The following is a 26,630-nucleotide window of genomic DNA, read 5'->3' as shown; positions in this document are numbered from 1 at the left end:
AAACTTCTGGAAGTCTGAGACGCTTCCGCTGGAATTATTTCAGTACAGGAGTGTCGTAGTTAAAATGAGGTGTGTATCAGTGTTAGTAGTGTTTAACATGAGCATTATTTGATTTAGCTTTTTGTAAAACATTTATGTATTTTTGTGTGTGTGTGTGTGTATATATATATATATATATATATATATATATATATATATATATATATATATATATATACACATTATTTGTATTATGTTACAAGATCTGACTAAAGAAACAACTCCAACTGTTGAGTACAAAATCCTACTCAGGGGAGGAAACTAGTATATATAAAGAAAGGTATAGAAAAAAAAGAAAAGAAAAGTAAAGAAAAGAAAAGTAAAGATGTGTCTTGTATCTGATGTATCAAGTCTGGTATTTGATGTCTTATGTCTCTTGTCTGGTGTCTGATGTCTGGTGTCTGATATCTCATGTCTACTGTCTGATGCCTAGTGTCTGTTGTCTAATGTCTCATGTCTGGTGTCTGATATCTGGTGTCTGGTGTTTGGTGTCTTGGGTCTGTTGTCTAATGTCTCATGTCTGGTGTCTCATGTCTGATTGGTGCTCGGTGTCTGATGTCCATTAATCTTTCGTAAATGACTGTTTTCTTATTTTTAAATATTTTTCTCACACAGTAACTATAGTGTACATCGTATTTACATATTTAACCCTCTGCTACAATTCTGCCTTCAAGCCTGGAGGGGGTGGGGCTAGGGGTGGAGTCATGCTACCAAATAAGTAGTTACGCAATTCCAGAAAATTGTTTAGTGGGCGTGGTTTGAGGCAGAAACTTTAAAGAAAATTTTACACATTACTTCTTAGCTACATTAACTTCCTAGCTGGAGTGCAACACTAATCCTACATTCACGCTAACAGACGATTAGCCTGAACGATTCCTTGGATTAAATCTGTATAAAGACATTAGACAAAGATACACATAGCTATCGAATGACATCAGACCTAATGCCGGACAGGCGACGCCCACAAGAAACAAACTACAAGCAACACTTCTGTGGGAAGGTAGGGAGAAATAAAGTTCAGACACCAAAAGAGGGAAAATTTGTGTCACAAAAAAAAGAACCATGAAAGTGAAAAATTCTGACTCTATCTTTTCTTTGTACATGTCTTCATTGTTCCTGCGGATGTTAGTGATGGGTTTAGCTCAGCAGAGTTTAAGAGTCAGAGTAGAGTGAAGAAACTCTGGAGCACCTAAAGCATTATAAACTACGATAAATGATACATTAAATCTCTTTAATTCTAGTTGCTTCTTCCTTTATATGGAGCATCTTTAACTAGTGAAATCTGAAACCAGAACCGTTCGCCTCAGCACTATTTACATGCCTCTCACCTTTTATTTTTATACACCTAATTATTATTAGCCATAGCAGAAGTATTAGCATTTCAATATTTCTTTGTGCATTGTTTATAAAAAGCAGAAGCAGAATATTAACTCGGACCTACTGCCGCCCTCAAGTTGCGTTTACTGACTGCAATCTCGTGCTTATGTTTTTTTCTGAGATAGCAGAGTGATCTATGCTAATCTGATAGCTTTGGCAGTGAGGATCTACGCTAGCATGTTTGCTAAGCCAGTGTTTTCAGCAGTAGTAGCCCTGATTAGCCTCGATGATCTTTTGCTCCAGCCTTTTCTTCAGCTCTGAGACCAGTGCTGAGCTGACAGTCCCCTCTCTCCTCTTACTCGACTGATCTTCTGTATCTCTGCTGCTGCCGGATCTCTCGTTGGAGCTCCACGAGCTTAGGGATCCTGAGACAGTTGGCACAGCATTGTGCTGCTTGCTCATCTTGGGGTTGTTACTTGGTGGAGGTGGAGGCAGGAGTGGTGCACACGGTGGTGGAGGTTTAGACCATGATCTGTCGCTCTTCATGTTGCTCTCCACATCATGACCAGCAAGGGACCTGTTGGGGCTCTTTGAGTTCTCGAGAGTGAAGTTCCAGTGCTGGGGTTCTCCACGTCGGCGGCGGATGATACGGTGGGAAGGCCCGATCCTGTTAGACTTTGTGTTGCGCAGGTACATCGCTGTGGAGATCACCACAGTGACCATCACCATCACACTAATGACCCCAGCAGCCAAGCCCAAAGCCTTTACTGGATTGTCTCTGCTCTGCATTAAAAAAGCTGTCACAGGGCCAGAGAGATGATTCTGAAAAACAGCACAAAATTTTCAAGTGCTCTGGTATCTGATTGGTCAGAATGTGCTGATTCTGTAGAACAGCAGCTCTGACAGAAGGGCAGACTCATATTAATGCTCTGATACTTTATGGTGTGTAGAGTAACTTACTGCTTCAGTGATTTTTAGCTGGACCAAAGTGGTGGTCATGAACGATGGAGAACCTCGATCTCGTGCCTGGACCACCACTGACCACTTGCAGTCATGCTGTCCAGTGATGTTCTGCACTGTCTCCATGGACTTGATGAACGGCTTGAGCTTGATCTCGCCCGTGCTGCTGTTGATGTCAAAAACATTCTTTGGCTCGGCGTTCATGATGGAATACTCGATCACGTTGTTGGGTTCCTCCGCATCATCATCCACTGCCTGCACACAGGGACACATTTAGCAAAGAAAGCTTTGCTATAAATGCTATCACTTATTGCTAGCTGCCCTAACATTGATCAGCTGAAGTTTCCTTATACTGCATTTCATTTTTTCAGGTTCTGTGGTGTCTCATAAGGATCTATGTCATGAAGTTCTGTTGCATTATGGGAATTTGAAATTACAACCTTCCAGTAATATAGTGAACCCATAGGTATCTTCACCACCAGGTTCTAGCATAAAAAACCTCAGGAACAGTTTAACAAAATTTGTGTAAATTCTCAGATCAACACTCAGCATGGTGCAGACCTCTATCTTCACAGAAGCTCCGAGGATCATGGTCTTCTCCAGGAAGTTCTGGTTAAACTCTGGAGAATGATCGTTCTGATCTAGAACCGTGACGAACACCTCGGCCAAGCTGTACTTCCCCTCACTGTCTTCTGCCTTCAAGTAGAAATTATACTTTGACTTCACCTCTGTGTCCAGAGATGCCCAAGGCTGAGTGTAGATGATCCCTGAGGTGGGGTGGATGAGGAATCTGTGGAACAAATGGAAAAACACACTTTAGTACACATGATCATGCTTAGAGTGATGCAGGTCTGTCAGGAGATTCATCATCCGCACTTTCACAAAACCCTTAACGGTTCTTTATAATATATTTCATGCAGAACCCTCGAAGAACGAATTTTCTGAATTTTCCAAGATCAGAAATGCTCAGAATAATGTACAATAGCTAGCCTGTTTGCTAACAGCTAGTAAGCTAGAACAAGCAGGAGTTTTAGTACTCAAGCTGATTGTTGATTTGCATCCTTAGCTTCTCACTGATGTTAAGTGCAGAAAAAAAACTAAGTAAAACATTATATCAACCCCTTTTTAATCATTATAATGCTAACTAGAAGTTAGATGACTATGGAGCTTAGCACACAGCTTCAGTAGCTAAATGCAGCATATCTGGACATCTCAAACTCATTTAATGTCATCACAAAATGAGAAGTAGATGATTCTAGACCTCTATAAAGAAGAAACTTTTATAAAGATTACAAAAAAGATCATTATGCCATCTAAGATTAATGAGATCATTTAAATGACAGGGTTCAGCTCTGGAGGTGATTTGATTCACAAATTAATATAGTGAGACATTTTATTCATTGTTAGCTACATTAGCTTTGTAGCTCCTGATAAGATAAAAGAGATCCAATGTTTTCTGATTAAAGATTTTTTTCACATTAAACTATTTAAGTGCTAAATTTCATCCAGGTCTCTAAAACCATTTTAAAGCCCCAGTAAACTTCTCCCTGAACCATGAGGAGCCGGTGCTCAGCTGCTGAATTAACGAGCCTCAAACCTGCCAGCTTTCACACGTCTCATCACACTTTCAGTGCCAGGTCTGAGCCAGGCATACATTAACAACTTCTTACATTTTCCACACATTTCTGCTCTCATCAACACGTCTCTCTCTCTCTCTCTCTCTCTCTCTTACCTGCTGTCACATCACATGACATACTAATTAGACCCTTACTCACACTGCCAGGCTATTTTTACTTGTCCAATCGGATTACAGGATTATCTCTCAGCTTCAGCTTCATTATCTCTCAGCTTCAGTCTCTGATAAAGCCAAGCCTGTGTCCCAAATTACTCCATACTGACTATATAGGCCACCAAACAAAATATCTGACTTTTTATGTCCACAAACTACAGTTTAATTATAAAATCCCATCATGAATACTCACAATGCACAATGTAAATTAAACACCACATCTGACCCGGTGTGGTGTTCATTACTTTTCAAAAAACTAGGGGACACTTTAGTCAGTGAGTGGGCACTTAGTTGAAATGAGATAAAATATGACTACGTATCTTAGCTAGGGGACAATGACAGTTAGCTAGGGGATGATTACTGTTAGCTAGGGGACAATGACAGTTAGCTAGGGGACGATTACTGTTAGCTAGGGGACAATGACAGTTAGCTAGGGGATGATTACTGTTAGCTAGGGGACAATGACAGTTAGCTAGGGGATGATTACTGTTAGCTAGGGGACAATGACAGTTAGCTAGGGGATGATTACTGTTAGCTAGGGGATGATTACTGTTAGCTAGGGGACAATGACAGTTAGCTAGGGGACGATTACTGTTAGCTAGGGGACAATGACAGTTAGCTAGGGGACGATTACTGTTAGCTAGGGGACAATGACAGTTAGCTAGGGGACGATTACTGTTAGCTAGGGGACAATGACAGTTAGCTAGGGGATGATTACTGTTAGCTAGGGGACAATGACAGTTAGCTAGGGGATGATTACTGTTAGCTAGGGGATGATTACTGTTAGCTAGGGGACAATGACAGTTAGCTAGGGGACGATTACTGTTAGCTAGGGGACAATGACAGTTAGCTAGGGGATGATTACTGTTAGCTAGGGGACAATGACAGTTAGCTAGGGGATGATTACTGTTAGCTAGGGGACAATGACAGTTAGCTAGGGGATGATTACTGTTAGCTAGGGGATGATTACTGTTAGCTAGGGGACAATGACAGTTAGCTAGGGGACGATTACTGTTAGCTAGGGGACAATGACAGTTAGCTAGGGGACGATTACTGTTAGCTAGGGGACAATGACAGTTAGCTAGGGGACGATTACTGTTAGCTAGGGGACAATGACAGTTAGCTAGGGGATGATTACTGTTAGCTAGGGGACAATGACAGTTAGCTAGGGGACGATTACTGTTAGCTAGGGGACAATGACAGTTAGCTAGGGGATGATTACTGTTAGCTAGGGGATGATTACTGTTAGCTAGGGGACAATGACAGTTAGCTAGGGGACGATTACTGTTAGCTAGGGGACAATGACAGTTAGCTAGGGGACGATTACTGTTAGCTAGGGGACAATGACAGTTAGCTAGGGGATGATTACTGTTAGCTAGGGGACAATGACAGTTAGCTAGGGGATGATTACTGTTAGCTAGGGGATGATTACTGTTAGCTAGGGGACAATGACAGTTAGCTAGGGGACGATTACTGTTAGCTAGGGGACAATGACAGTTAGCTAGGGGACGATTACTGTTAGCTAGGGGACAATGACAGTTAGCTAGGGGACGATTACTGTTAGCTAGGGGACAATGACAGTTAGCTAGGGGACGATTACTGTTAGCTAGGGGACAATGACAGTTAGCTAGGGGACGATTACTGTTAGCTAGGGGACAATGACAGTTAGCTAGGGGATGATTACTGTTAGCTAGGGGACAATGACAGTTAGCTAGGGGATGATTACTGTTAGCTAGGGGACAATGACAGTTAGCTAGGGGATGATTACTGTTAGCTAGGGGATGATTACTGTTAGCTAGGGGACAATGACAGTTAGCTAGGGGACGATTACTGTTAGCTAGGGGACAATGACAGTTAGCTAGGGGACGATTACTGTTAGCTAGGGGACAATGACAGTTAGCTAGGGGATGATTACTGTTAGCTAGGGGACAATGACAGTTAGCTAGGGGATGATTACTGTTAGCTAGGGGATGATTACTGTTAGCTAGGGGACAATGACAGTTAGCTAGGGGACGATTACTGTTAGCTAGGGGACAATGACAGTTAGCTAGGGGACAATTACTGTTAGCTAGGGGACAATGACAGTTAGCTAGTGGGCAACGACAGTGAGCGTACAGACAATGACAGTTAGCTAGAGGACAATGACAGTGAGCTTGGGGACAATGACAGTAAGCTAGGGGATGATTACTGTTAGCTAGGGGACGATTACTGTTAGCTAGGGGACAATGACAGTTAGCTAGTGGGCAATGACAGTGAGCGTACAGACAATGACAGTTAGCTAGAGGACAATGACAGTGAGCTTTGGGACAATGACAGTAAGCTAGGGGACGATTACTGTTAGCTAGGGGACAATGACAGTGAGCTTACAGACAATGACAGTTAGCTAGAGGACAATGACAGTTAGCTAGGGGACAATGACAATAAGCTAGTGGATAATGACAGTTATCTAGGGGACAATGACAGTTAGCTAAGGGACAATGACAGTGAGCTAGTGGACAATGACAGTTAGCTAAGGGACAATGACAGTGAGCTAAGGGACAATGACAGTGAGCTAGTGGACAATGACAGTTAGCTAAGGGACATTGACAGTGAGCTAAGGGACAATGACAGTGAGCTAGTGGACAATGACAGTTACCTAAGGGACAATGACAGTGAGGTAAGGGACAATAACAGTGAGCTAGGGGACAATGACAGTTAGCTAGTGGACAATGACAGTGAGCTAGGGGACAATAACAGTGAGCTAGGGGACAATGACAGTTAGTTACAGGACAATGACAGTGAGCTAGGGGACAATGACAGTTAGTTACAGGACAATGACAGTGAGCTAGGGGACAATGACAGTTAGTTACAGGACAATGACAGTGAGCTAGGGGACAATGACAGTTAGTTACAGGATAATGACAGTGAGCTAGGGGACAATGACAGTAAGTTACAGGATAATGACAGTGAGCTATCTGACATAAACTATTCCACATTCTGTCCTGTCAGTTCTATCAGATGTAATGTGTAGAGTTGTAAATATGGTTAGCAGCAGGGTGCCATTTGCCCAGGACTCACAGATCAGATCCTGAGCCGTAGATGGAATATTTCACTTCTCCCCAAAGCCCTGAGTCAGGATCCAACGCCTGGAGAGAAAAATATCCATTATTACAGTTAACACAAAGCATTGTCCAATCTATAGTGTCTAATTGAACTGCTTACTCTTCTGTCATATCTATACCACCTAATTTCCACTGTCCAATCTCAACTGTCTAATCTTCACCGTCTAATTTCTATGTTAATTTCTACTGTCCAATGTCTGCTACCTATCTACTCCCTATTGACTGTCCAATATCTAAGATCCAATCTTACTGTCTAATTTCTACTGTCAAATCTACACCGGATTCTCTGTTGTCTAATTTGTACAGTCTAATTCTCGTTGTCTTATGTGTATCTTATCAGAAGTCAGTAAGTCTTTTAATTTACAGATTCCAGTATCATGTGTTTGTAATATTCACAGACTCTGGTCTCACATCAGATCTAATAAATTCAGAGCTATCATTAGAGTCTGACTCATCGTCATGGCGACGCAGCCGGACCGAAAACGACGGCCTTCCTGCCAAGAACTTAATTAGCATCTCTGTATTCGTGACGGTTCTGAAGACGGGACTCGAATCTGGACATTTTCCATGAGATGATGTGAGAGAAACACATTTCCCAAATCCAGAGTTTAACTCTAAAGAACGCAGAAGTGAGAAAAGAAAAGAGAATGACAGCAACGTCGCACCTCTGTTCCTGAGACACTGTGATTTCAGCCATCTGACAAATGACGTGGGAGAATAAACACTTCCATGTCACGTCGTTATGCAGAATTTTGTGCTGTGATGGATTTAATTCTAATTTTAAGCTCCTCATTTTTGGGGAAAAAAATAATAAATAAAATGATCATGTCCTAAAATGATCAAAAAAATTACTTTCTTTATTTAGCAGTTTTTTCAGTGGCTTATTTAAGAACATTTTTGCCAGCGATTTAGAAATTTAATGTAAATCTCATCAATTTTAAGCTGAACTGAAGAAGTTCTGTAAGTAATAAAGAGTGAAGTTTTTGGGATTATCAAGTGAACAGATCTGCATTTTAGTAACTTTTCTACAGCGACGTTAAACCCATGACACTCAACATAATGGATTTAAGGATCGTTCTAGCTAGTTATGTGAACGCTAATGCTAATTTTAGCTTGCAGACAGTGTTTAGCAGCTAAACGCTTGTGCTAGTTTTTTAATAGGAATTTAGCTTTTTTGTGGGTGTGTGTGTGTATGTGTGTGTGGGGGTGTGTGTGTGTCGGTGTGGGTGTGTGTGTGCGTGTGTGTGTGTGTGTGTGGGTGGGTGTGTGTGTGGGTGTGTGTGTGTGTTTGTGTGTGTGTGTGTTTGTGTGGGTGTGTGTGGGTGTGTGTGTGTGTGGGTGTGTGGGTGGGTGGATGTGTGATGAGTAACTGGATATTCAGTGTGCCCTGGATGTTTACAAACACAGAGTCACAAACACAGTGCACACACACACACACACACACACACACACACACACACACACACACACACACATTCTTGTAAAGACTTTAACAAGCTTCTTTAGCGTTAATGTGTATCAGCTTCAGACTGTGTTCCATGTGTTAATGGTCTAGGGGGCACTTACTTTTGCTGAGTGTGTTTGAATGGAACTTAGAAGTGTGTTGTCTTGCACTTACAGTGACAGACGTGACGGCGGAGCCTCCAGGCGAGTTCTCCGGGATCCTGGCAACGTAGAACTCAGAGGAAAACCTGGGAACGTTGTCGTTTACGTCCCGAAGGTGGATTATGATGTCAGCTGTGGCACTGAAACGCTCCGGAGTGTCGATTTCTACTGCTAACAACTGACAAAAACACACAAACAAAAACAAAACATAAACACGTTGTCATTTTATTTATTTGTTTGTTTGATTATTTATTTATAATATTATATATATTTTATCAAATTATTTATTACTTATTTATTATTTTTGATTTATTAATGCACATTGTAGGAAATATTTTAATCATCACGTTTGTTAAAAAGTTTGTACACCCAGTTCTAGATCTTCAGTTTTACTCTTTATTATTTTACTTAACAAACAGTGTGAAAAAAACACAAACCAGAAATGACACATATAATAAAATAATAATATAATTTTATCACAATAATAAAAGTGTTAAATCCAATCAACGTTTCTTCACCGTGTTCCTGATGAAGTTCTCACTCGGCTTCATCTGCACTTCTAAGCTGATACAGCACATATGTATGCTCCTGTGCTGATATGTTAGCGTTTCTATAGCAACTGCTTGATTAAACATATGGAGACATGTTTCATGAACACATGTGGAAGGAGTCTCCAGTGTCAGCGCTGTTTATCAGTCAGGGGTGAAGCTGGAGCTTGAAGTTTCACGTCATCTTCAGGACGAAGGAGTTTACGTTTCATTTTGGTTTCTACGGTAACAAAAATCTAAAAGATCAGATTTTTTTTGTTTCATTAATTTCAACTGAAAGAGAATAAAGAGAGACTGGGGAGAGAACGAGTGTTTTGTCTGCTATAACGTAAGTGACAACAGGAACTCAGGAAGGACGTCCTGGTGAAGTAAGTGGACAGTAGCTGTAACCCCACTCCATCACACCACCCCAGGGGTGATTACTTTCCTCTAACAACATGACTCACTGTGTTTAATTCCTCCTCTAAGCAGAAGACATGTCAAATCTAGTGCTGTGTGAACTGCACCTCTGTGTTCAGGTGTTTTTTGTACCTTGAATGTTAAGAAGGAGTGTTTCTCATAGTCGATGGCACTTGAGTTCTCTACGATGATGGTGACTTGTGCTTCGTTGAGAACGGTTTGAGGAACGACACGGAGAACACGCCCAGGTCCAACCAGTCTGAGTCTGAATTTAGCATTTGCTCCCTGAGAGAAAAAAAACCCCACAAAACCACGTTATAAAACACTTCATAAAAAAAAAAAATGAGACGTGTCACTGTGTGAGGAGGATGATGATGTTGCTCCTTCAGTGTGTGTGTGTGTGTGTGTGTGCTGTGGGAGTCTGTGTAACACTTCATAATAATTAAACATGAAAGGTCTTCACACTTTATAGCGAGTTTTATTCTGCATTGTTTAAGGAATCATATGAAGTGGATTATTTTCCTCTAACGGCTCGACTCAGGGGTTTCATTTGTCTTAGAGTGCAGCAGTTTATCACCATTAAAAATTTTAATTAAATAAAGAATAAATGTTTTGAAGTCTATCAGAGAACAACTCACACTGCTATACACATTCTGTCCTGAAGAGGGAAAACCCTTAAAAGAAAAACTGCATTAGACTACTTCAGTTACAATTCACATTAAATCTAAGTGTCAGTAGTTTTTGTGTCCTGTACTTTGTGCTTTTAATCCTGTTGTCTTGTGCTTCATGTTTACTGAGTCCTTGTCTCTTGTCCTTGTCTCTTGTTTGTTGTCTTTGGTTTGCTGTCTTCGGTTTGTTGTGGTTTCTGTTTGTGTTCCTGTTTCCAGCCTCTTGTTATTTTCCATAATAAACTCCCTTTTTATGTTGTCCCTGCATATGGGTCTGAATTTTAGTTGTGAAGACGGATTATCTCTAGAGATCGTCAAGAGCTCCAAATTTCTTGGTGTTCTTCTAGCAAAGAACTTCATCTGTTCACTCAACACCAGCTCCATCACCAGGAAAGTCCAGCAGCGTCACTGTCTGGTTTGTGAACTGCACCATCACAAGACCCTGCAGCAGATAGTGAGGACAGCTGAGAAGATCATTGGAGTCTCTCTTCCCTCTATCATGGATATTTACACCACATGCTGCATCCGCAAAGCCAACAGCGTCGTGGACCTCACACAGTCTTCACCACACACACATCCTTCACACACATTTTTCACCTCACACACCCCTCAAACACACTTCACCCTCCTGCCATCTGGAAAAAGGTAACGAAGCTTTCGAGCCTCACGACCAGACTGTGTAACAGTTTCTTTCCACAAGCCATCAGACTCCTCAATAACTGAACTGAACTGAGCACAATACACTCACACACACACACACACACACACACACACACACACACACACAAACACACACACACGAACACACACAGAAAAGTGAACGTTTGGAGAAACTGCGGAGTAAGCCACCGAAAACTGCTTGCGGAGGAAGTCACCAGCCTGCTCTGTTTAAGATTTTGTCTGTTTTCCTCAGTGCCCTGCAACATTGCTCCCCAAATGTTCCTGTGGGGGATGCAGCTTCACTTCCTGTTTTTTCTGTGGAGAACACCGCCTCACTTTTTGCCCATGAGGGATGTTGCAGGCCTGCATCTTTTGCTTTGTTCAGTGTTTTTTCCACTTCTTTCCTCCCTTCCCGGACACGGGTCGACCCGTGGCTTGGCTGGGGTCGTGGGCTATGCCGCTGTGTGCCTCACTGCCCCCCTCCTGCCTCTCTGTGTGCCTCACCCCTCCTCCTGCCTCGCTGTGTGCCTCGCTGTGTGCCTCGCTGTGTGCCTCGCTGTGTGCCTCGCTGTGTTTAATCCTGTTGTCTTGTGCTTAATGTTTACTGAGTCCTTGTCTCTTGTTTGCTGTCTTCAGTTTGTTGTTGCCTCTGTTTTCCTAGTGTTTCCAGCCTTTTGCAATTTTCCCTAATAAACCCCCTTTTTATGTTGTCCTGCACATGGGTTTGCATTTTATTTGTGAAGACTCCCCTGTTCCTGGACACTAAGATAAAGAAAACATCCTCATCTCCTCGTCAGGATCACAGGATTGTGGTCTCCTCAACCCCGAGCTCAGCAAGTGACGTAAACCAACATGGCCGCTCTCAGTGGCAGCAGAAACACAGCAGTGCTGCTTTGCTTTAAATGGGTTACACTACAATACACAATGTGTTTATATAGAAATATACAAACTTTAGACGTGTTTACTTAGTAAATCTACAGCACTGATGCTGCACTACTGTTCAGAGGAACATCTACATCTTTCAGCATCATTAGCTGGCTAGCTCATCGCTAACACAAGACTATCACAGAAAGGTTTTTTCTAAGTTTCTAGAAAAAATGATGTAAGCACTCAAGCTGATTTCTGTATGAAGTCTGTTTAGTTCAGCTGTGATTATTTAACTGTTAACCTAAAAAACATAAAAGTTTTCACAATAAAAAGAACACTGTGTGATTGAGTTTTTTTTTTTTACTTTCTCCTGTTGGTGTAAAGTGAGATCAGACTGTCATAAAAAGATATCAAAGATTCCTCTAAAATCTGAGATCTACACTGTGGACACTTAACATGGTTGAAGCATGAAGAAGTGTTCAGAAACACAAAGATATAGAGAGAGTAGAATAATATAGAGTGATATACAGTGATATGCAGTGATGTAGATTGATATAGTGTGATGTAGAGTGATGCAGAGTTATATAAAGTTATGTAGAATGATGTACAGTGATGCAGAGTGATGTAGAGTGACATATAATAATGTAGAGTGATAGTGATGTAGAGTGATATACAGTGATGTAGAGTGATATAGAGCGATGTAGAGTGATATACAGTGATGTAGAGTGATACAGAGTGACACAGTAATGTAGAGTGATAGAGAGTGACGTAGAGTGAAGTAGATTGATGAACAGTAATGTAGAGTGATAGAGAGTGATGTAGAGTGATATACAGTGATGTAGCATAATTTATAGTGATGTAGAGTGATATACAGTGATGTAGAGTGATATACAGTGATGTAGCGTGATTTATAGTGATGTAGAGTGATATACAGTGATGTAGAGTGATATACAGTGATGTAGAGTGATATATAGTGATGTAGAGTGATATACAGTGATGTAGAGTGATTTATAGTGATGTAGAGTGATATACAGTGATGTAGAGTGATATACAGTGATGTAGAGTGGTATACAGTGATGTAGAGTGATATACAGTGATGTAGCGTGATTTATAGTGATGTAGAGTGATATACAGTGATGTAGAGTGATATACAGTGATGTAGAGTGATATAGAGTGATGTAGAGTGATATACAGTGATGTAGAGTGATTTATAGTGATGTAGAGTGATATACAGTGATGTAGAGTGATATACAGTGATGTAGAGTGATATACAGTACAGTGATATAGAGTGATGTAGAGTGATTTATAGTGATGTAGAGTGATATACGGTGATGTAGAGTGATATACAGTACAGTGATATACAGTGATGTAGAGTGATTTATAGTGATGTAGAGTGATATACAGTACAGTGATGTAGAGTGATATACAGTGATGTAGAGTGATATGGAGTGATGTAGAATGATATACAGTGATGTAGAGTGATATACAGTGATATAGAGTGATGTAGAGTGATTTATAGTGATGTAGAGTGATAGACAGTGATGTAGAGTGATATAGAGTGATTTATAGTGATGTAGAGTGATATACAGTGATGTAGAGTGATATACAGTGATGTAGAGTGATATACAGTGATGTAGGGTGATATACAGTGATGTACCTGTACAGTATTTGAGTCTGCACTCAGAATATAACACCTGGCATTAATATTAAACACCCAAGTGATCACTGAGCTCCGCTTCCCTGCAGCTGTTGTGTGAATTTTATCACCGTCTTCAGCACTAACATTTTGTGATAATTACATATTTCTGCCACTTCCTGAAGATTCAGACAGTAAGCTGTGTTTTCTACTGAGTTATAAACAGCATGCACACCTCCGTACGTCCACGATACATCAATATCAATATAATCTGATAGACTTGATGACGTTTACTGAGCAGATGTGAGAACATGAAGCATCTGAATGTTTATAGAGTTTCATGAATAACTGACAGAACTGCAGAAGATCAGCAGAAAAATCTTTATACATCACTCTGGCTGGTAAATAAAGATCAAATCTACGTGACGTTAATGACAAATTAAAGCCGAGTACTGAGCCTTGAGGAACACCTCAGAGCAGCTGCAGGGTTTTGGGCTCAGAGTAAATGTTTTATTTTAATTTTATTACCATTAAATGGTCTTATTTATTTAGATCTTAAAATATTCATAAAAAACAAAAACAAAAGTGTTTTATTTACTTTATATAATAAATAGTTGTTTTTAATTAATTTACATAGTTAATATAGTTACTCGTTTGAGAATCTAGTGCATGGACCCTTTTCTCCTGGGACTTCTACAGAATGTTGAGGACTGCTGATTTTGTCATTCCACGAACATAAGAATCCTTTACAGCCAAAACTGTAAGTTTTTTTACTAGATATAAAATCAAAATAATAAAATGTTTGCTCTAAAAAACCCTTTCCACTTGCTCTGAGGTTTTCCTTAACAAATCTTTAAAAAACTGTAAAGTTATGTTATGTTAAAGTTAAGTCATTTATGTTACCACTTTGATAAAACTAATGAAGGTCATTAATGTGTCTTAAAAAGTTACTAATTTAAAAAATAACGAAGTCTAGATCTTGGTGTTTGTGTGTAACGTTTCACCTGCTGTGTGTAACTAAACTCACGCTGATGAGGAAGATTAAAGCATCTGTATGTTACCTGGTCAGAATCGTTGACGGTGATCTTTAGCCCTTTCAGGATTTCTCCCTCAGGAGGATGTTCATACATAGTCAGCTCAAATCTGTCCTGCTTTCCGCTCTCGCCGTAGAACGTGGGCGGATGGTTGTTCAGATCCACCACACGGACAGTCACCAGCGTCACGGCCCAGTCCAGCAGCTCGTTCTGGGGCCCCACCTCCGAGGCCTCGTGATAAAAAACATCGCACATTTTATTATTGCTTCACAGCTGATCTGCATTTGTGTCAAACACATTCAGAATAGTCTGTACCTTCACTTTCAGCTCATATAACTCGTTTTTCAGCTGGACGGGGAATGACATCAGAATGATGGAACCGCTGGAGCTGTTGATGCTGAAGGAGCCATCGCTTCCTGTTGGGGTCGTAGCAAAAACATCAACAAAATGCAAAGGATTTATACGGGTTTGATGAGACGGATCTTTTTCTTACAATATTATTATTATTATTATTATTATTATTATTATTATTAAATTAATTTACTGTAATTAATAATTGTAAATTGTAAAAATAAATACATGAATAAATAAATAAATAAATAAATAAATAAATAAAAGAATAACACATTAATTAACTAATAAATTAATTATATGTAAATTAGTTTTTTAATTTGTTTAATTATGCATCAATAATGAATGAATTAGGTGATTTATTAAATAAAGAATTAAATATTTAATGTCTTGATGTATTTATTCGCTCGATCGTTTGCTGTTTTTATTTATTCAGTGTGCACAGGAATTATAATGAGGCTCATCTCTGATTAAAATCTGATTATATATAACGAGGAGTTAATTAGGATTCTGCTGCTTACCGTTTACGAGAGAGTAGATGATAGGACGAGGGTTGATCTGATCTCCGTCTCTCGCCGTCACGGTGAAAATCTCTGAACCCTGAACACAGGAAGTGAAAAGAACTGAGAAGATTTAAAGATCTACAGATTTCATTTGTCTCACAGTTATAAACATTCTAAACCTGCAGTGATATAAAAGCTGACCTGCTCTTCAGACTGTGTGTGAAGATAGAAGAATGAATAGAAATAAATAAAAAAAAATAAGAAGAATATAATCAAACAGACTTTAAGGTCATGTTCCAGACTGCAGTAATGTTTTCTGCACAGTTACATGAACAACTCCATTATTATACTGTTATTACTGAACACTTTAGTCCAATCTGACCCCATCGTGTGGTTTTACTGTAGATTCCAGCACATGGAGACGTCGGAGAGTCGGAGGTGAAAACAGACGCACAGGATGAAGCGACTTCTTCAGTCCACTGATCAGTGACTTCATCCATTGTTTTATAACTCAGTGCTATGTGAAAGAGCGATCAGTCCCTCGGCTAGATTAGAGTCTGATCAACGGCGCATTGTGGCTCAGAGACTCGGACCCTGACTCATTTTTGGATGCTGCTGAGGCAGAAGTTGAACTTGACGAGCTCACAGCTGCTCCACATGGTGCAGTTTAAGCAGCTTCACCCAGGGTGACATCATGATGTGATAGATTATTTTACACATTCATTCATTCATTCATCTTCTACCGCTTATCCGAACTACCTCAGGTCACGGGGAGCCTGTGCCTATCTCAGGCGTCATCGGGCATCAAGGCAGGATACACCCTGGACGGAGTGCCAACCCATCACAGGGCACACACACACTCTCATTCACTCACGCAATCACACACTACGGACAATTTTCCAGAGATGCCAATCAACCTACCATGCATGTCTTTGGACCGGGAGAGGAAACCGGAGTACCCGTAGGAAACCCCCGAGGCACGGGGAGAACATGCAAACTCCACACACACAAGGTGGAGGCGGGAATCAAACCCCAACCCTGGAGGTGTGAGGTGAACGTGCTAACCACTAAGCCACCGTGTCCCCCCATTTTTACACATTATTAAAAATGATTTTATTTCATTATTAAGAGTAATATCTAAAACTCTGAAGGTGAAAATGTTATGCACAGCCTATAGGATTGATGATTTATGTACTGCACAAATGAGACGTGATACAGGTGATAAAAATGTACTGCTAATTACAGTCAGGTTCCGTCAGAGCGTCTCTCAACCTGAGATAAATCACAGCGTTTTATTAAATCAGCTCCAGGTTAGATCGAGCTTTTATACATTCAGATAACAAAATTATATAAATAAAATGCACACAGAAGCTATAGAGCATCATCAGTACAGTTCAGCTGCTGTACATCTGTTTATTGTGTAATAGAAATAAAATATATTTATAAAATAGAAAATAAGACCTTATAGTGTTAGCATCAACCTCCCTGTGCTGCTGCCTTTTAATAATAATAAAAATAATAATAATAATAATAATAATAATAATAATAATAATAATAATAATAATAAAAATAATAATAATAATATCAGTTTATTGTACTTACAGGCTCTGATACTTCATAAACGTATCCAAAATACGGCGTTCCCACAAAACTGGGAGGCGAGTCCTGGGCATCGAGGACGTTAATGGTGATGGTGGCTGATGATGTCATCACCTGGTGTCTCCCGTTATATTTACCCCCACCATCCTGAACACATCACAACAACCACACTCCAGCTGAAGGTTGTAACATAACAACTATTGGCATTTATTTAAATTACAGAACACGTCAAACATTTTGTCTATTTATTACCTTAAACCTTAGTGAAACGAGTTCCTGTTGTCACTTACGTTATAGCAGCTATAAACACTCATTCCTTCACCAGCTTCTCTTTATTCTCTTGTGTTATTAATACATTAATAACACAAAAAAACAGACAGATCCTGTGTAAACTTGTGTGTCCTGAAGGTAAAGTATAAAGCGCTGACACTGGAGACTCCTTCCAGACATTACCATAAACATCTCCTGAGCTGCTACCATAACAATTCAATTTATTTGTACAGATCTTTAAACAACACACACTGTCTCAATGCAGCTTTACAGAAACAGAATAAAAATAAAGTTTAAAATTAAAGTTACTATTTATTGCTAACATTTATCCCTAATGATCCACCCTGAGGTGACGATGATGAGGAAAATCTCCCTGAGATGATATGAGGAAGAAAACTTGAGAGGAACCAGACTGAGAAGTGAACCTCATCCTCATTTGGGTGAAACTGGACAGGAAATAATGTCAATGTAAATAATGTAAATAATGTCAATGTAAATAATGTAAATAATGTAAATAATGTCAATGTAAATAATGTAAATAATGTAAATAATGTCAGTGTAAATAATGTCAGTATAAATAATGTGAATAATGTAAATAATGTCAGTGTAAATAATGTCAATGTAAATAAAGTAAATGTAAATAAAGTCAGTGTAAATAATGTAAATAATGTAAATACTGTCATGTAAATAATGTCAATGTAAATAATGTAAATAATGTTAATGTAAATAATGTCAATGTAAATAATGTAAATAATGTCAATCAAAATAATGTAAATAATGTCAATGTAAATAATGTCAGTGTAAATAATGTAAATAAAGTCAATGTAAATAAAGTCAATGTAAATAATGTCAATGTAAATAATGTAAATAATGTCAATCAAAATAATGTAAATAATGTCAATGTAAATAATGTCAGTGTAAATAATGTAAATAAAGTCAATGTAAATAATGTCAGTGTAAATAATGTTAATGTCAATAATGTTAATGTAAATAATTTCCTTTATACAACAGTTTATTGTCGAGTGGAATTGAGCTCCTGAGGAACTGAGGCCAGAGTCATTTCTGAGTTCATTACAGACTTAACACTAATTCCTTTCTGCTGAAGTCCCCAAATGACTTTCAGAGCTTATAATTTTAATTAGAATTATGTGATCTGGTGAATTTTGTGTGAACGTCACCTTGGCGACCACAGTGATGAAGTGTGTGCTGGACGTCTCGTAGTCGAGAGATTCACCCGCTTTGATACGCAGGACGCCACTGTGACCATCGATGGTGAACTTAGTTTTGGGAGACGTCTGAAAAAACAGTTCACATTTAATTATATATATTTAACCTGTTCATAAAAAACAAACACAAATTCAGCTACAGAAAATGACACAAAACAAACAATCCACAAAAATACATCAGTTATTAATAATCAGCACTTTCAACAAATACACAACTAATGTATGTGTATGCAAGTGTGTGTGTGCGTGTGTGTGTGTGTGTGTGTGAGTGTGTGTGAGTGTGTGTTGTTTGAGTGAGTGTGTATAAGAGTGAGTGGGTGTGTATGTTTGAGTATGTGTGTTTGAGTGAGTGTGTGTATGTTTGAGTGTGTGTGAGTGTGTGTGTGAGTGTGTGATTGAAATGTAATACAGTAAAGCAGCAGCACATTTCCTGATGGTCTTCAGTCTGTGAGTTATTACAGATTATAATCTGACTGATTTTTAATTTCACATCACAGAGAAACGACTGAGACAGTAAGCAGAGTTCCATCCTGTTCTTTATCATTCTGTCAAACATGGATTTAAATCAACAAAATAACAAAGCTGTAATGTGGCCATTTATTATTTAATGATCATTTTGACAAATTATGAGGATTATCATGGTTTATAATCTCACCTGCAGGAAATATGTCACACTTCCTCCAGAGCCAAGGTCTTTATCCACAGCTCGAACTTTAAAAATGCTGCGTCCCGCCTCCGTGTCCTTCACCACAACATATATCACGTTATCAACATAACCTCAGTCACATTATCAGTGTAATAACTCTTTTAATCATAATAATAATAATAATCTTTCTAATAATAATTCTTTAAGCCTGTTTTATGTTGACCTAAAATAGCAAAATATCAACTTTAAGCTACAATTTCCTTTCCAAATGCAGCCGTAATTACAGCTAGTTACTTATCACTAGCTCCGTCCCTTTAGCTGCATCGTATTTAAAATAAGAATTCAGAGAAAAATCAGCGTATCAGTGAAAAGTGTATCAGTAAAGCATGAAGCCACTTTAGAGTGTTTCTGACCTCAGGGACGTTGACAATGTAGGGCAGCCCAAGAAACTCAGGCCTTTCATCGTTAGCATCTGAGACGAACACACGCACTTTTTCTACCACCTGAGGAAATAAAACCCAAACATCAGCCCTACAGTGAGCTTTATTACACACTCATTAGAATAATACACTAATACTCACAATGTATACTAAAGCCCAGTTTAATATTAATAACAATTAACATTAATGTCTTCATGCTGTCAGCTAGTTAAAGTTAACACTAGCATGAGCAGTCATCATCATCTTATAAAGGATTAGACACGACACTGACTTCACAACTAATAGGGACCCACTATAAACGTTTTACACTTTAAAAAGGCCTCACAAAGCCTTCTGAGGTTTCATTTTAAGTGCCATAAAATGCTACTTAAAAACATTAAATTATTTAATGTAAAAATGCTAAATCCTTAAATAAATAAATAAATAAATAAAACCTCAATATTTGTCATAAAATGAGAAATGCTACATCTTTTTAGCAGTGTTACCTTATTCCTGCCATCAGTGATACTGACCAACACCACAATTTCATTTTCAACCTGGAAATAAAATACACAAAAACATCTTAAACACTTTACACACTGCAGTATAGCAGATGTTGGAGTATAGTGTTGTCTTGGAGTATTTGTATGTAGTATCATGTTAGAGTATTTAGAGTGTAGTAACATTAGAGTATTTAGTGTGTAGTATCACGCTAGAGTGTTTAGAGTGTAGTATCATGTTAGAGTATTCAGAGTGTAGTAACATTAGAGTATTTAGTGTGTAGTATCACGTTAGAGTGTTTAGAGTGTAGTATCATGTTAGAGTATTTAGAGTGTAGTATCATGTTAGAGTATTTAGTGTGTAGTATCATGTTAGAGTGTAGTATCATGTTAGAGTATTTAGTGTGTAGTATCATGTTAGAGTATTTAGTGTGTAGTATCACGTTAGAGTGTTTAGAGTGTAGTATCACGTTAGAGTATTTAGAGTGTAGTATCATGTTAGAGTATTTAGTGTGTAGTATCATGTTAGAGTGTTTAGAGTGTAGTATCATGTTAGAGTATTTAGAGTGTAGTATCATGTTAGAGTATTTAGTGTGTAGTATCATGTTAGAGTATTTAGTGTGTAGTATCACGTTAGAGTGTTTAGAGTGTAGTATCACGTTAGAGTATTTAGAGTGTAGTATCACGTTAGAGTATTTAGTGTGTAGTATCATGTTAGAGTGTTTAGAGTGTAGTATCACGTTAGAGTATTTAGAGTGTAGTATCATGTTAGAGTATTTAGAGTGTAGTATCACGTTAGAGTATTTAGTGTGTAGTGTCATGTTAGAGTGTTTAGAGTGTAGTATCACGTTAGAGTATTTAGTGTGTAGTGTCATGTTAGAGTATTTAGTGTGTAGTATCATGTTAGAGTGTTTAGAGTGTAGTATCACGTTAGAGTGTTTAGAGTGTAGTATCACGTTAGAGTATTTAGTGTGTAGTGTCATGTTAGAGTGTTTAGAGTGTAGTATCACGTTAGAGTATTTAGTGTGTAGTGTCATGTTAGAGTATTTAGTGTGTAGTATCATGTTAGAGTGTTTAGAGTGTAGTGTCATGTTAGAGTATTTAGAGTGTAGTAACATTAGAGTATTTAGAGTGTAGTATCATGTTAGAGTGTTTAGAGTGTAGTATCATGTTAGAGTATTTAGAGTGTAGTATCATGTTAGAGTATTTAGAGTGTAGTATCATGTTAGAGTGTTTAGTGTGTTGTATCGTTCTAGAGTATTTAGAGTGTAGTATCATGTTAGAGTATTTAGAGTGTAGTATCATGTTAGAGTATTTAGAGTGTAGTGTCATGTTAGAGTGTTTAGTGTGTTGTATCGTTCTAGAGTATTTAGAGTGTAGTATCATGTTAGAGTATTTAGAGTGTAGTATCATGTTAGAGTATTTAGAGTGTAGTATCACGTTAGAGTGTTTAGAGTGTAGTATCACATTAGATTATTTAGAGTGTAGTATCACGTTAGAGTATTTAGTGTGTAGCGTCATGTTAGTGTATTTAGAGTGTAGTATCATGTTAGAGTATTTAGTGTGTAGTATCACGTTAGAGTATTTAGAGTGTAGTATCATGTTAGAGTATTTAGAGTGTAGTATCGTGTTAGAGTGTTTAGTGTGTTGTATCGTTTTAGAGTGTTTAGAGTAGTATCATGTTAGAGTATTTAGTGTGTAGTATCATGTTAGAGTATTTAGAGTGTAGTATCATGTTAGAGTATTTAGTGTGTAATATCATGTTAGAGTGTTTAGAGTGTAGTATCATGTTAGAGTGTTTAGTGTGTAGTATCACGTTAGAGTGTTTAGAGTGTAGTATCATGTTAGAGTATTTAGAGTGTAGTGTCATGTTAGAGTGTTTAGTGTGTAATATCATGTTAGAGTGTTTAGAGTAGTATCATGTTAGAGTATTTAGAGTGTAGTAACATTAGAGTATTTAGTGTGTAGTATCACGTTAGAGTGTTTAGAGTGTAGTGTCATGTTAGAGTATTTAGAGTGTAGTGTCATGTTAGAGTGTTTAGTGTGTAGTATCACGTTAGAGTGTTTAGAGTGTAGTATCATGTTAGAGTATTTAGAGTGTAGTGTCATGTTAGAGTGTTTAGTGTGTTGTATCGTTTTAGAGTATTTAGTGTGTAGTATCACGTTAGAGTATTTAGTGTGTAGTATCATGTTAGAGTGTTTAGAGTGTAGTATCATGTTAGAGTATTTAGAGTGTAGTGTCATGTTAGAGTATTTAGAGTGTAGCATCATGTTAGAGTATTTAGTGTGTAGTATCGTGTTAGAGTGTTTAGTGTGTTGTATCGTTTTAGAGTGTTTAGAGTAGTATCATGTTAGAGTATTTAGTGTGTAGTATCATGTTAGAGTATTTAGAGTGTAGTATGTTAGAGTATTTAGAGTGTAGTAACATTAGAGTATTTAGTGTGTAGTATCACGTTAGAGTGTTTAGTGTGTTGTATCGTTTTAGAGTATTTAGTGTGTAGTATCACGTTAGAGTATTTAGTGTGTAGTATCATGTTAGAGTATTTAGAGTGTAGCATCATGTTAGAGTATTTAGTGTGTAGTATCGTGTTAGAGTGTTTAGTGTGTTGTATCGTTTTAGAGTGTTTAGAGTAGTATCATGTTAGAGTATTTAGTGTGTAGTATCATGTTAGAGTATTTAGAGTGTAGTAACATTAGAGTATTTAGTGTGTAGTATCACGTTAGAGTGTTTAGAGTGTAGTATCATGTTAGAGTATTTAGAGTGTAGTAACATTAGAGTATTTAGTGTGTAGTATCATGTTAGAGTATTTAGAGTGTAGTGTCATGTTAGAGTGTTTAGTGTGTTGTATCGTTTTAGAGTATTTAGTGTGTAGTATCATGTTAGAGTATTTAGAGTGTAGTGTCATGTTAGAGTGTTTAGTGTGTTGTATCATGTTAGAGTATTTAGAGTGTAGTATCACGTTAGAGTGTTTAGAGTGTAGTATCATGTTAGAGTATTTAGTGTGTAGTGTCATGTTAGAGTATTTAAAGTGTAGTAACATTAGAGTATTTAGTGTGTAGTATCATGTTAGAGTGTTTAGTGTGTAGTATCACGTTAGAGTATTTAGTGTGTAGTATCATGTTAGAGTGTTTAGAGTGTAGTATCATGTTAGAGTATTTAGTGTGTAGTATCATGTTAGAGTGTTTAGAGTGTAGTATCATGTTAGAGTATTTAGAGTGTAGTATCATGTTAGAGTATTTAGTGTGTAGTATCATGTTAGAGTGTTTAGAGTGTAGTATCATGTTAGAGTATTTAGTGTGTAGTATCATGTTAGAGTATTTAGTGTGTAGTATCACGTTAGAGTGTTTAGAGTGTAGTATCACGTTAGAGTATTTAGAGTGTAGTATCACGTTAGAGTATTTAGTGTGTAGTATCATGTTAGAGTGTTTAGAGTGTAGTATCACGTTAGAGTATTTAGAGTGTAGTATCATGTTAGAGTATTTAGAGTGTAGTATCACGTTAGAGTATTTAGTGTGTAGTGTCATGTTAGAGTGTTTAGAGTGTAGTATCACGTTAGAGTATTTAGTGTGTAGTGTCATGTTAGAGTATTTAGTGTGTAGTATCATGTTAGAGTGTTTAGAGTGTAGTATCACGTTAGAGTGTTTAGAGTGTAGTATCACGTTAGAGTATTTAGTGTGTAGTGTCATGTTAGAGTGTTTAGAGTGTAGTATCACGTTAGAGTATTTAGTGTGTAGTGTCATGTTAGAGTATTTAGTGTGTAGTATCATGTTAGAGTGTTTAGAGTGTAGTGTCATGTTAGAGTATTTAGAGTGTAGTAACATTAGAGTATTTAGAGTGTAGTATCATGTTAGAGTGTTTAGAGTGTAGTATCATGTTAGAGTATTTAGAGTGTAGTATCATGTTAGAGTATTTAGAGTGTAGTATCATGTTAGAGTGTTTAGTGTGTTGTATCGTTCTAGAGTATTTAGTGTGTAGTATCACGTTAGAGTGTTTAGAGTGTAGTATCATGGTAGAGTATTTAGAGTGTAGTGTCATGTTAGAGTGTTTAGTGTGTTGTATCGTTTTAGAGTATTTAGTGTGTAGTATCATGTTAGAGTATTTAGAGTGTAGTATCATGTTAGAGTATTTAGTGTGTAATATCATGTTAGAGTGTTTAGAGTGTAGTATCATGTTAGAGTATTTAGAGTGTAGTAACATTAGAGTATTTAGTGTGTAGTATCATGTTAGAGTGTTTAGAGTGTAGTATCATGTTAGAGTATTTAGTGTGTAGTATCATGTTAGAGTATTTAAAGTGTAGTAATATTAGAGTATTTAGTGTGTAGTATCATGTTAGAGTGTTTAGAGTGTAGTATCATGTTAGAGTATTTAGAGTGTAGTATCATGTTAGAGTATTTAGAGTGTAGTAACATTAGAGTATTTAGTGTGTAGTATCATGTTAGAGTGTTTAGAGTGTAGTATCATGTTAGAGTATTTAGTGTGTAGTATCATGTTAGAGTATTTAGAGTGTAGTATCACGTTAGAGTGTTTAGCGTGTAGTATCATGTTAGAGTATTTAGAGTGTAGTGTCATGTTAGAGTGTTTAGTGTGTTGTATCGTTTTAGAGTATTTAGTGTGTAGTATCATGTTAGAGTATTTAGAGTGTAGTGTCATGTTAGAGTGTTTAGTGTGTTGTATCATGTTAGAGTATTTAGAGTGTAGTATCATGTTAGAGTATTTAGTGTGTAGTATCATGTTAGAGTATTTAGTGTGTAGTGTCATGTTAGAGTATTTAAAGTGTAGTAACATTAGAGTATTTAGTGTGTAGTATCATGTTAGAGTGTTTAGAGTGTAGTATCATGTTAGAGTATTTAGTGTGTAGTATCATGTTAGAGTGTTTAGAGTGTAGTATCATGTTAGAGTGTTTAGAGTGTAGTATCATGTTAGAGTGTTTAGTGTGTAGTGTCATGTTAGAGTATTTAGAGTGTAGTGTTATGTTAGAGTGTTTAGTGTGTAGTGTCATGTTAGAGTATTTAGTGTGTAGTATCATGTTACACCTCTCACCTCTCGGTCCAGTTCCTGGATCACAGTGACCTGTCCTGACTTGGGCTCGACCTGGAAATACTCTTTAGAGCCGTTTTCAAAGCTGATATCGTACCTGACCTCGTCTCCCTCTGGGTCGGTCCCATTCAGAGTGAACACCTGAGACCCTAAAGTGCATACACACACATACACACACAACCACCCACAGAAAACAACACTCTTAGACTCGATACAGACACACACATCCACACTTTGGTGTTGAATAAACTAATCAACACCTTGCTTTCCATCTGCACTTTATCAGTTCGTCAGTTGGAGACTGCAGTGAGGTACAGAGAGCGAACACACACTGCCTTCTCCTGCTCTTGTGAAATGGACCATGGTGATTAGAGCTCAGTGTGAAAGCCACTTGATTTTCTCACATTAAACTCTGATCTGAACCTGAGGTGAAAAATGTACATGAGCTTTCAGATCATTTAACCCTGGAGTTCTAGTACTGGTGCGATCAGATCTTTAATCTTTAATTAGGACTTAAACTTAGCTCACACTTCATAGAAGAAGAAAGCTTTTACAACAATGCTAATGTGCATATCAAAAAACGTGGAGTGTAGTAGTGAAAATGGTGAAAAAAAGGTTTCATTGATAGAAATCGTTTAGGTTTTGTGACTAAATTCGCTACATCTATAATGTTGGCTAAATTACGCTAATTAAAATTTCACTTCTTGATTTAACACTTTAAATCTCTCATCTTACAGATTACAAATATAATAATATCTGTTTGGGAAAGCAAGTCTTCCAGCAACAGAGAGCTGTTGAAATGTTGAAGGTTTCTGAAGATAAAACTGCCATGTTATATCTGAGATGTGAAAATGAGACATGAGAAATTGGCTTTACGTGGATTAGCGAGGGATCTGCCTCATGATAACCCACATACATGACTGACACCAATAGCACAATAGCATCTGGCTAATCTTAGAGTGGATGATTAACCCTGTCATACAGAGTGTGTATCCATGAGTGTGTATGATCCATGAGTGTGTATGATGCATTCGTGAGTCCCTCACCGACTGGAGTGTCTTCAGAGATGCTAAACAGTGCCATGTTCCCATTTTCATGGAAATACGGTGCAAAGTCTGAAAGACCTGAAAAAATAAGGATGTATATATTTATATATATATGTATATGTATATACACTTTATACACAGCATGAGACTGAGAGAAACACAACCATACAAACTGTTCCACTTTACTCAGGGTATTAATCATTCATATTCACGATAGTGATGAGTTTAAAAGTGTTTCAGCAGCACAGAGAACACCAGGAGTTCATCATGATGCCTTCTGGCCGACAAAAGACTTTACTAAGTGAATATCAACTCCGTTATCTGACCTTTACACCACAGCACTGTTGAGCTCAGGATTCTGACTGGTGTTGAATTTAAGGTGTTGATTAATTCTCTATAACAGAAACTC

The 26,630-nt window shown here is 37.9% G+C and overlaps 1 protein-coding gene across 1 annotated transcript; it reads right to left on the bottom strand.

Annotated features, from left to right (window-relative positions):
* Nucleotides 1-255: 255 nt before the first annotated feature.
* LOC132858815 (cadherin-related family member 1) lies at nt 256-26,309 on the bottom strand (the record flags this gene model as incomplete). The annotated part of the gene is made up of 16 exons (XM_060889294.1): nt 256-2,178; nt 2,317-2,571; nt 2,878-3,106; nt 7,163-7,230; nt 8,825-8,989; nt 9,891-10,043; nt 14,651-14,854; nt 14,939-15,039; nt 15,496-15,574; nt 17,080-17,223; nt 18,525-18,641; nt 19,228-19,314; nt 19,632-19,721; nt 20,144-20,194; nt 25,179-25,324; nt 26,222-26,309. Coding segments are annotated over 16 exons (2,541 nt in total), but the record flags the coding sequence as incomplete, so codon positions are not given.
* Nucleotides 26,310-26,630: the final 321 nt, after the last annotated feature.

The sequence above is a fragment of the Tachysurus vachellii genome, chromosome 2 (genome assembly GCF_030014155.1).
Source record: "Tachysurus vachellii isolate PV-2020 chromosome 2, HZAU_Pvac_v1, whole genome shotgun sequence".
In the NCBI taxonomy this organism is placed as follows: domain Eukaryota; kingdom Metazoa; phylum Chordata; class Actinopteri; order Siluriformes; family Bagridae; genus Tachysurus; species Tachysurus vachellii.
This window is presented reverse-complemented; position numbering and strand designations above follow the sequence as displayed.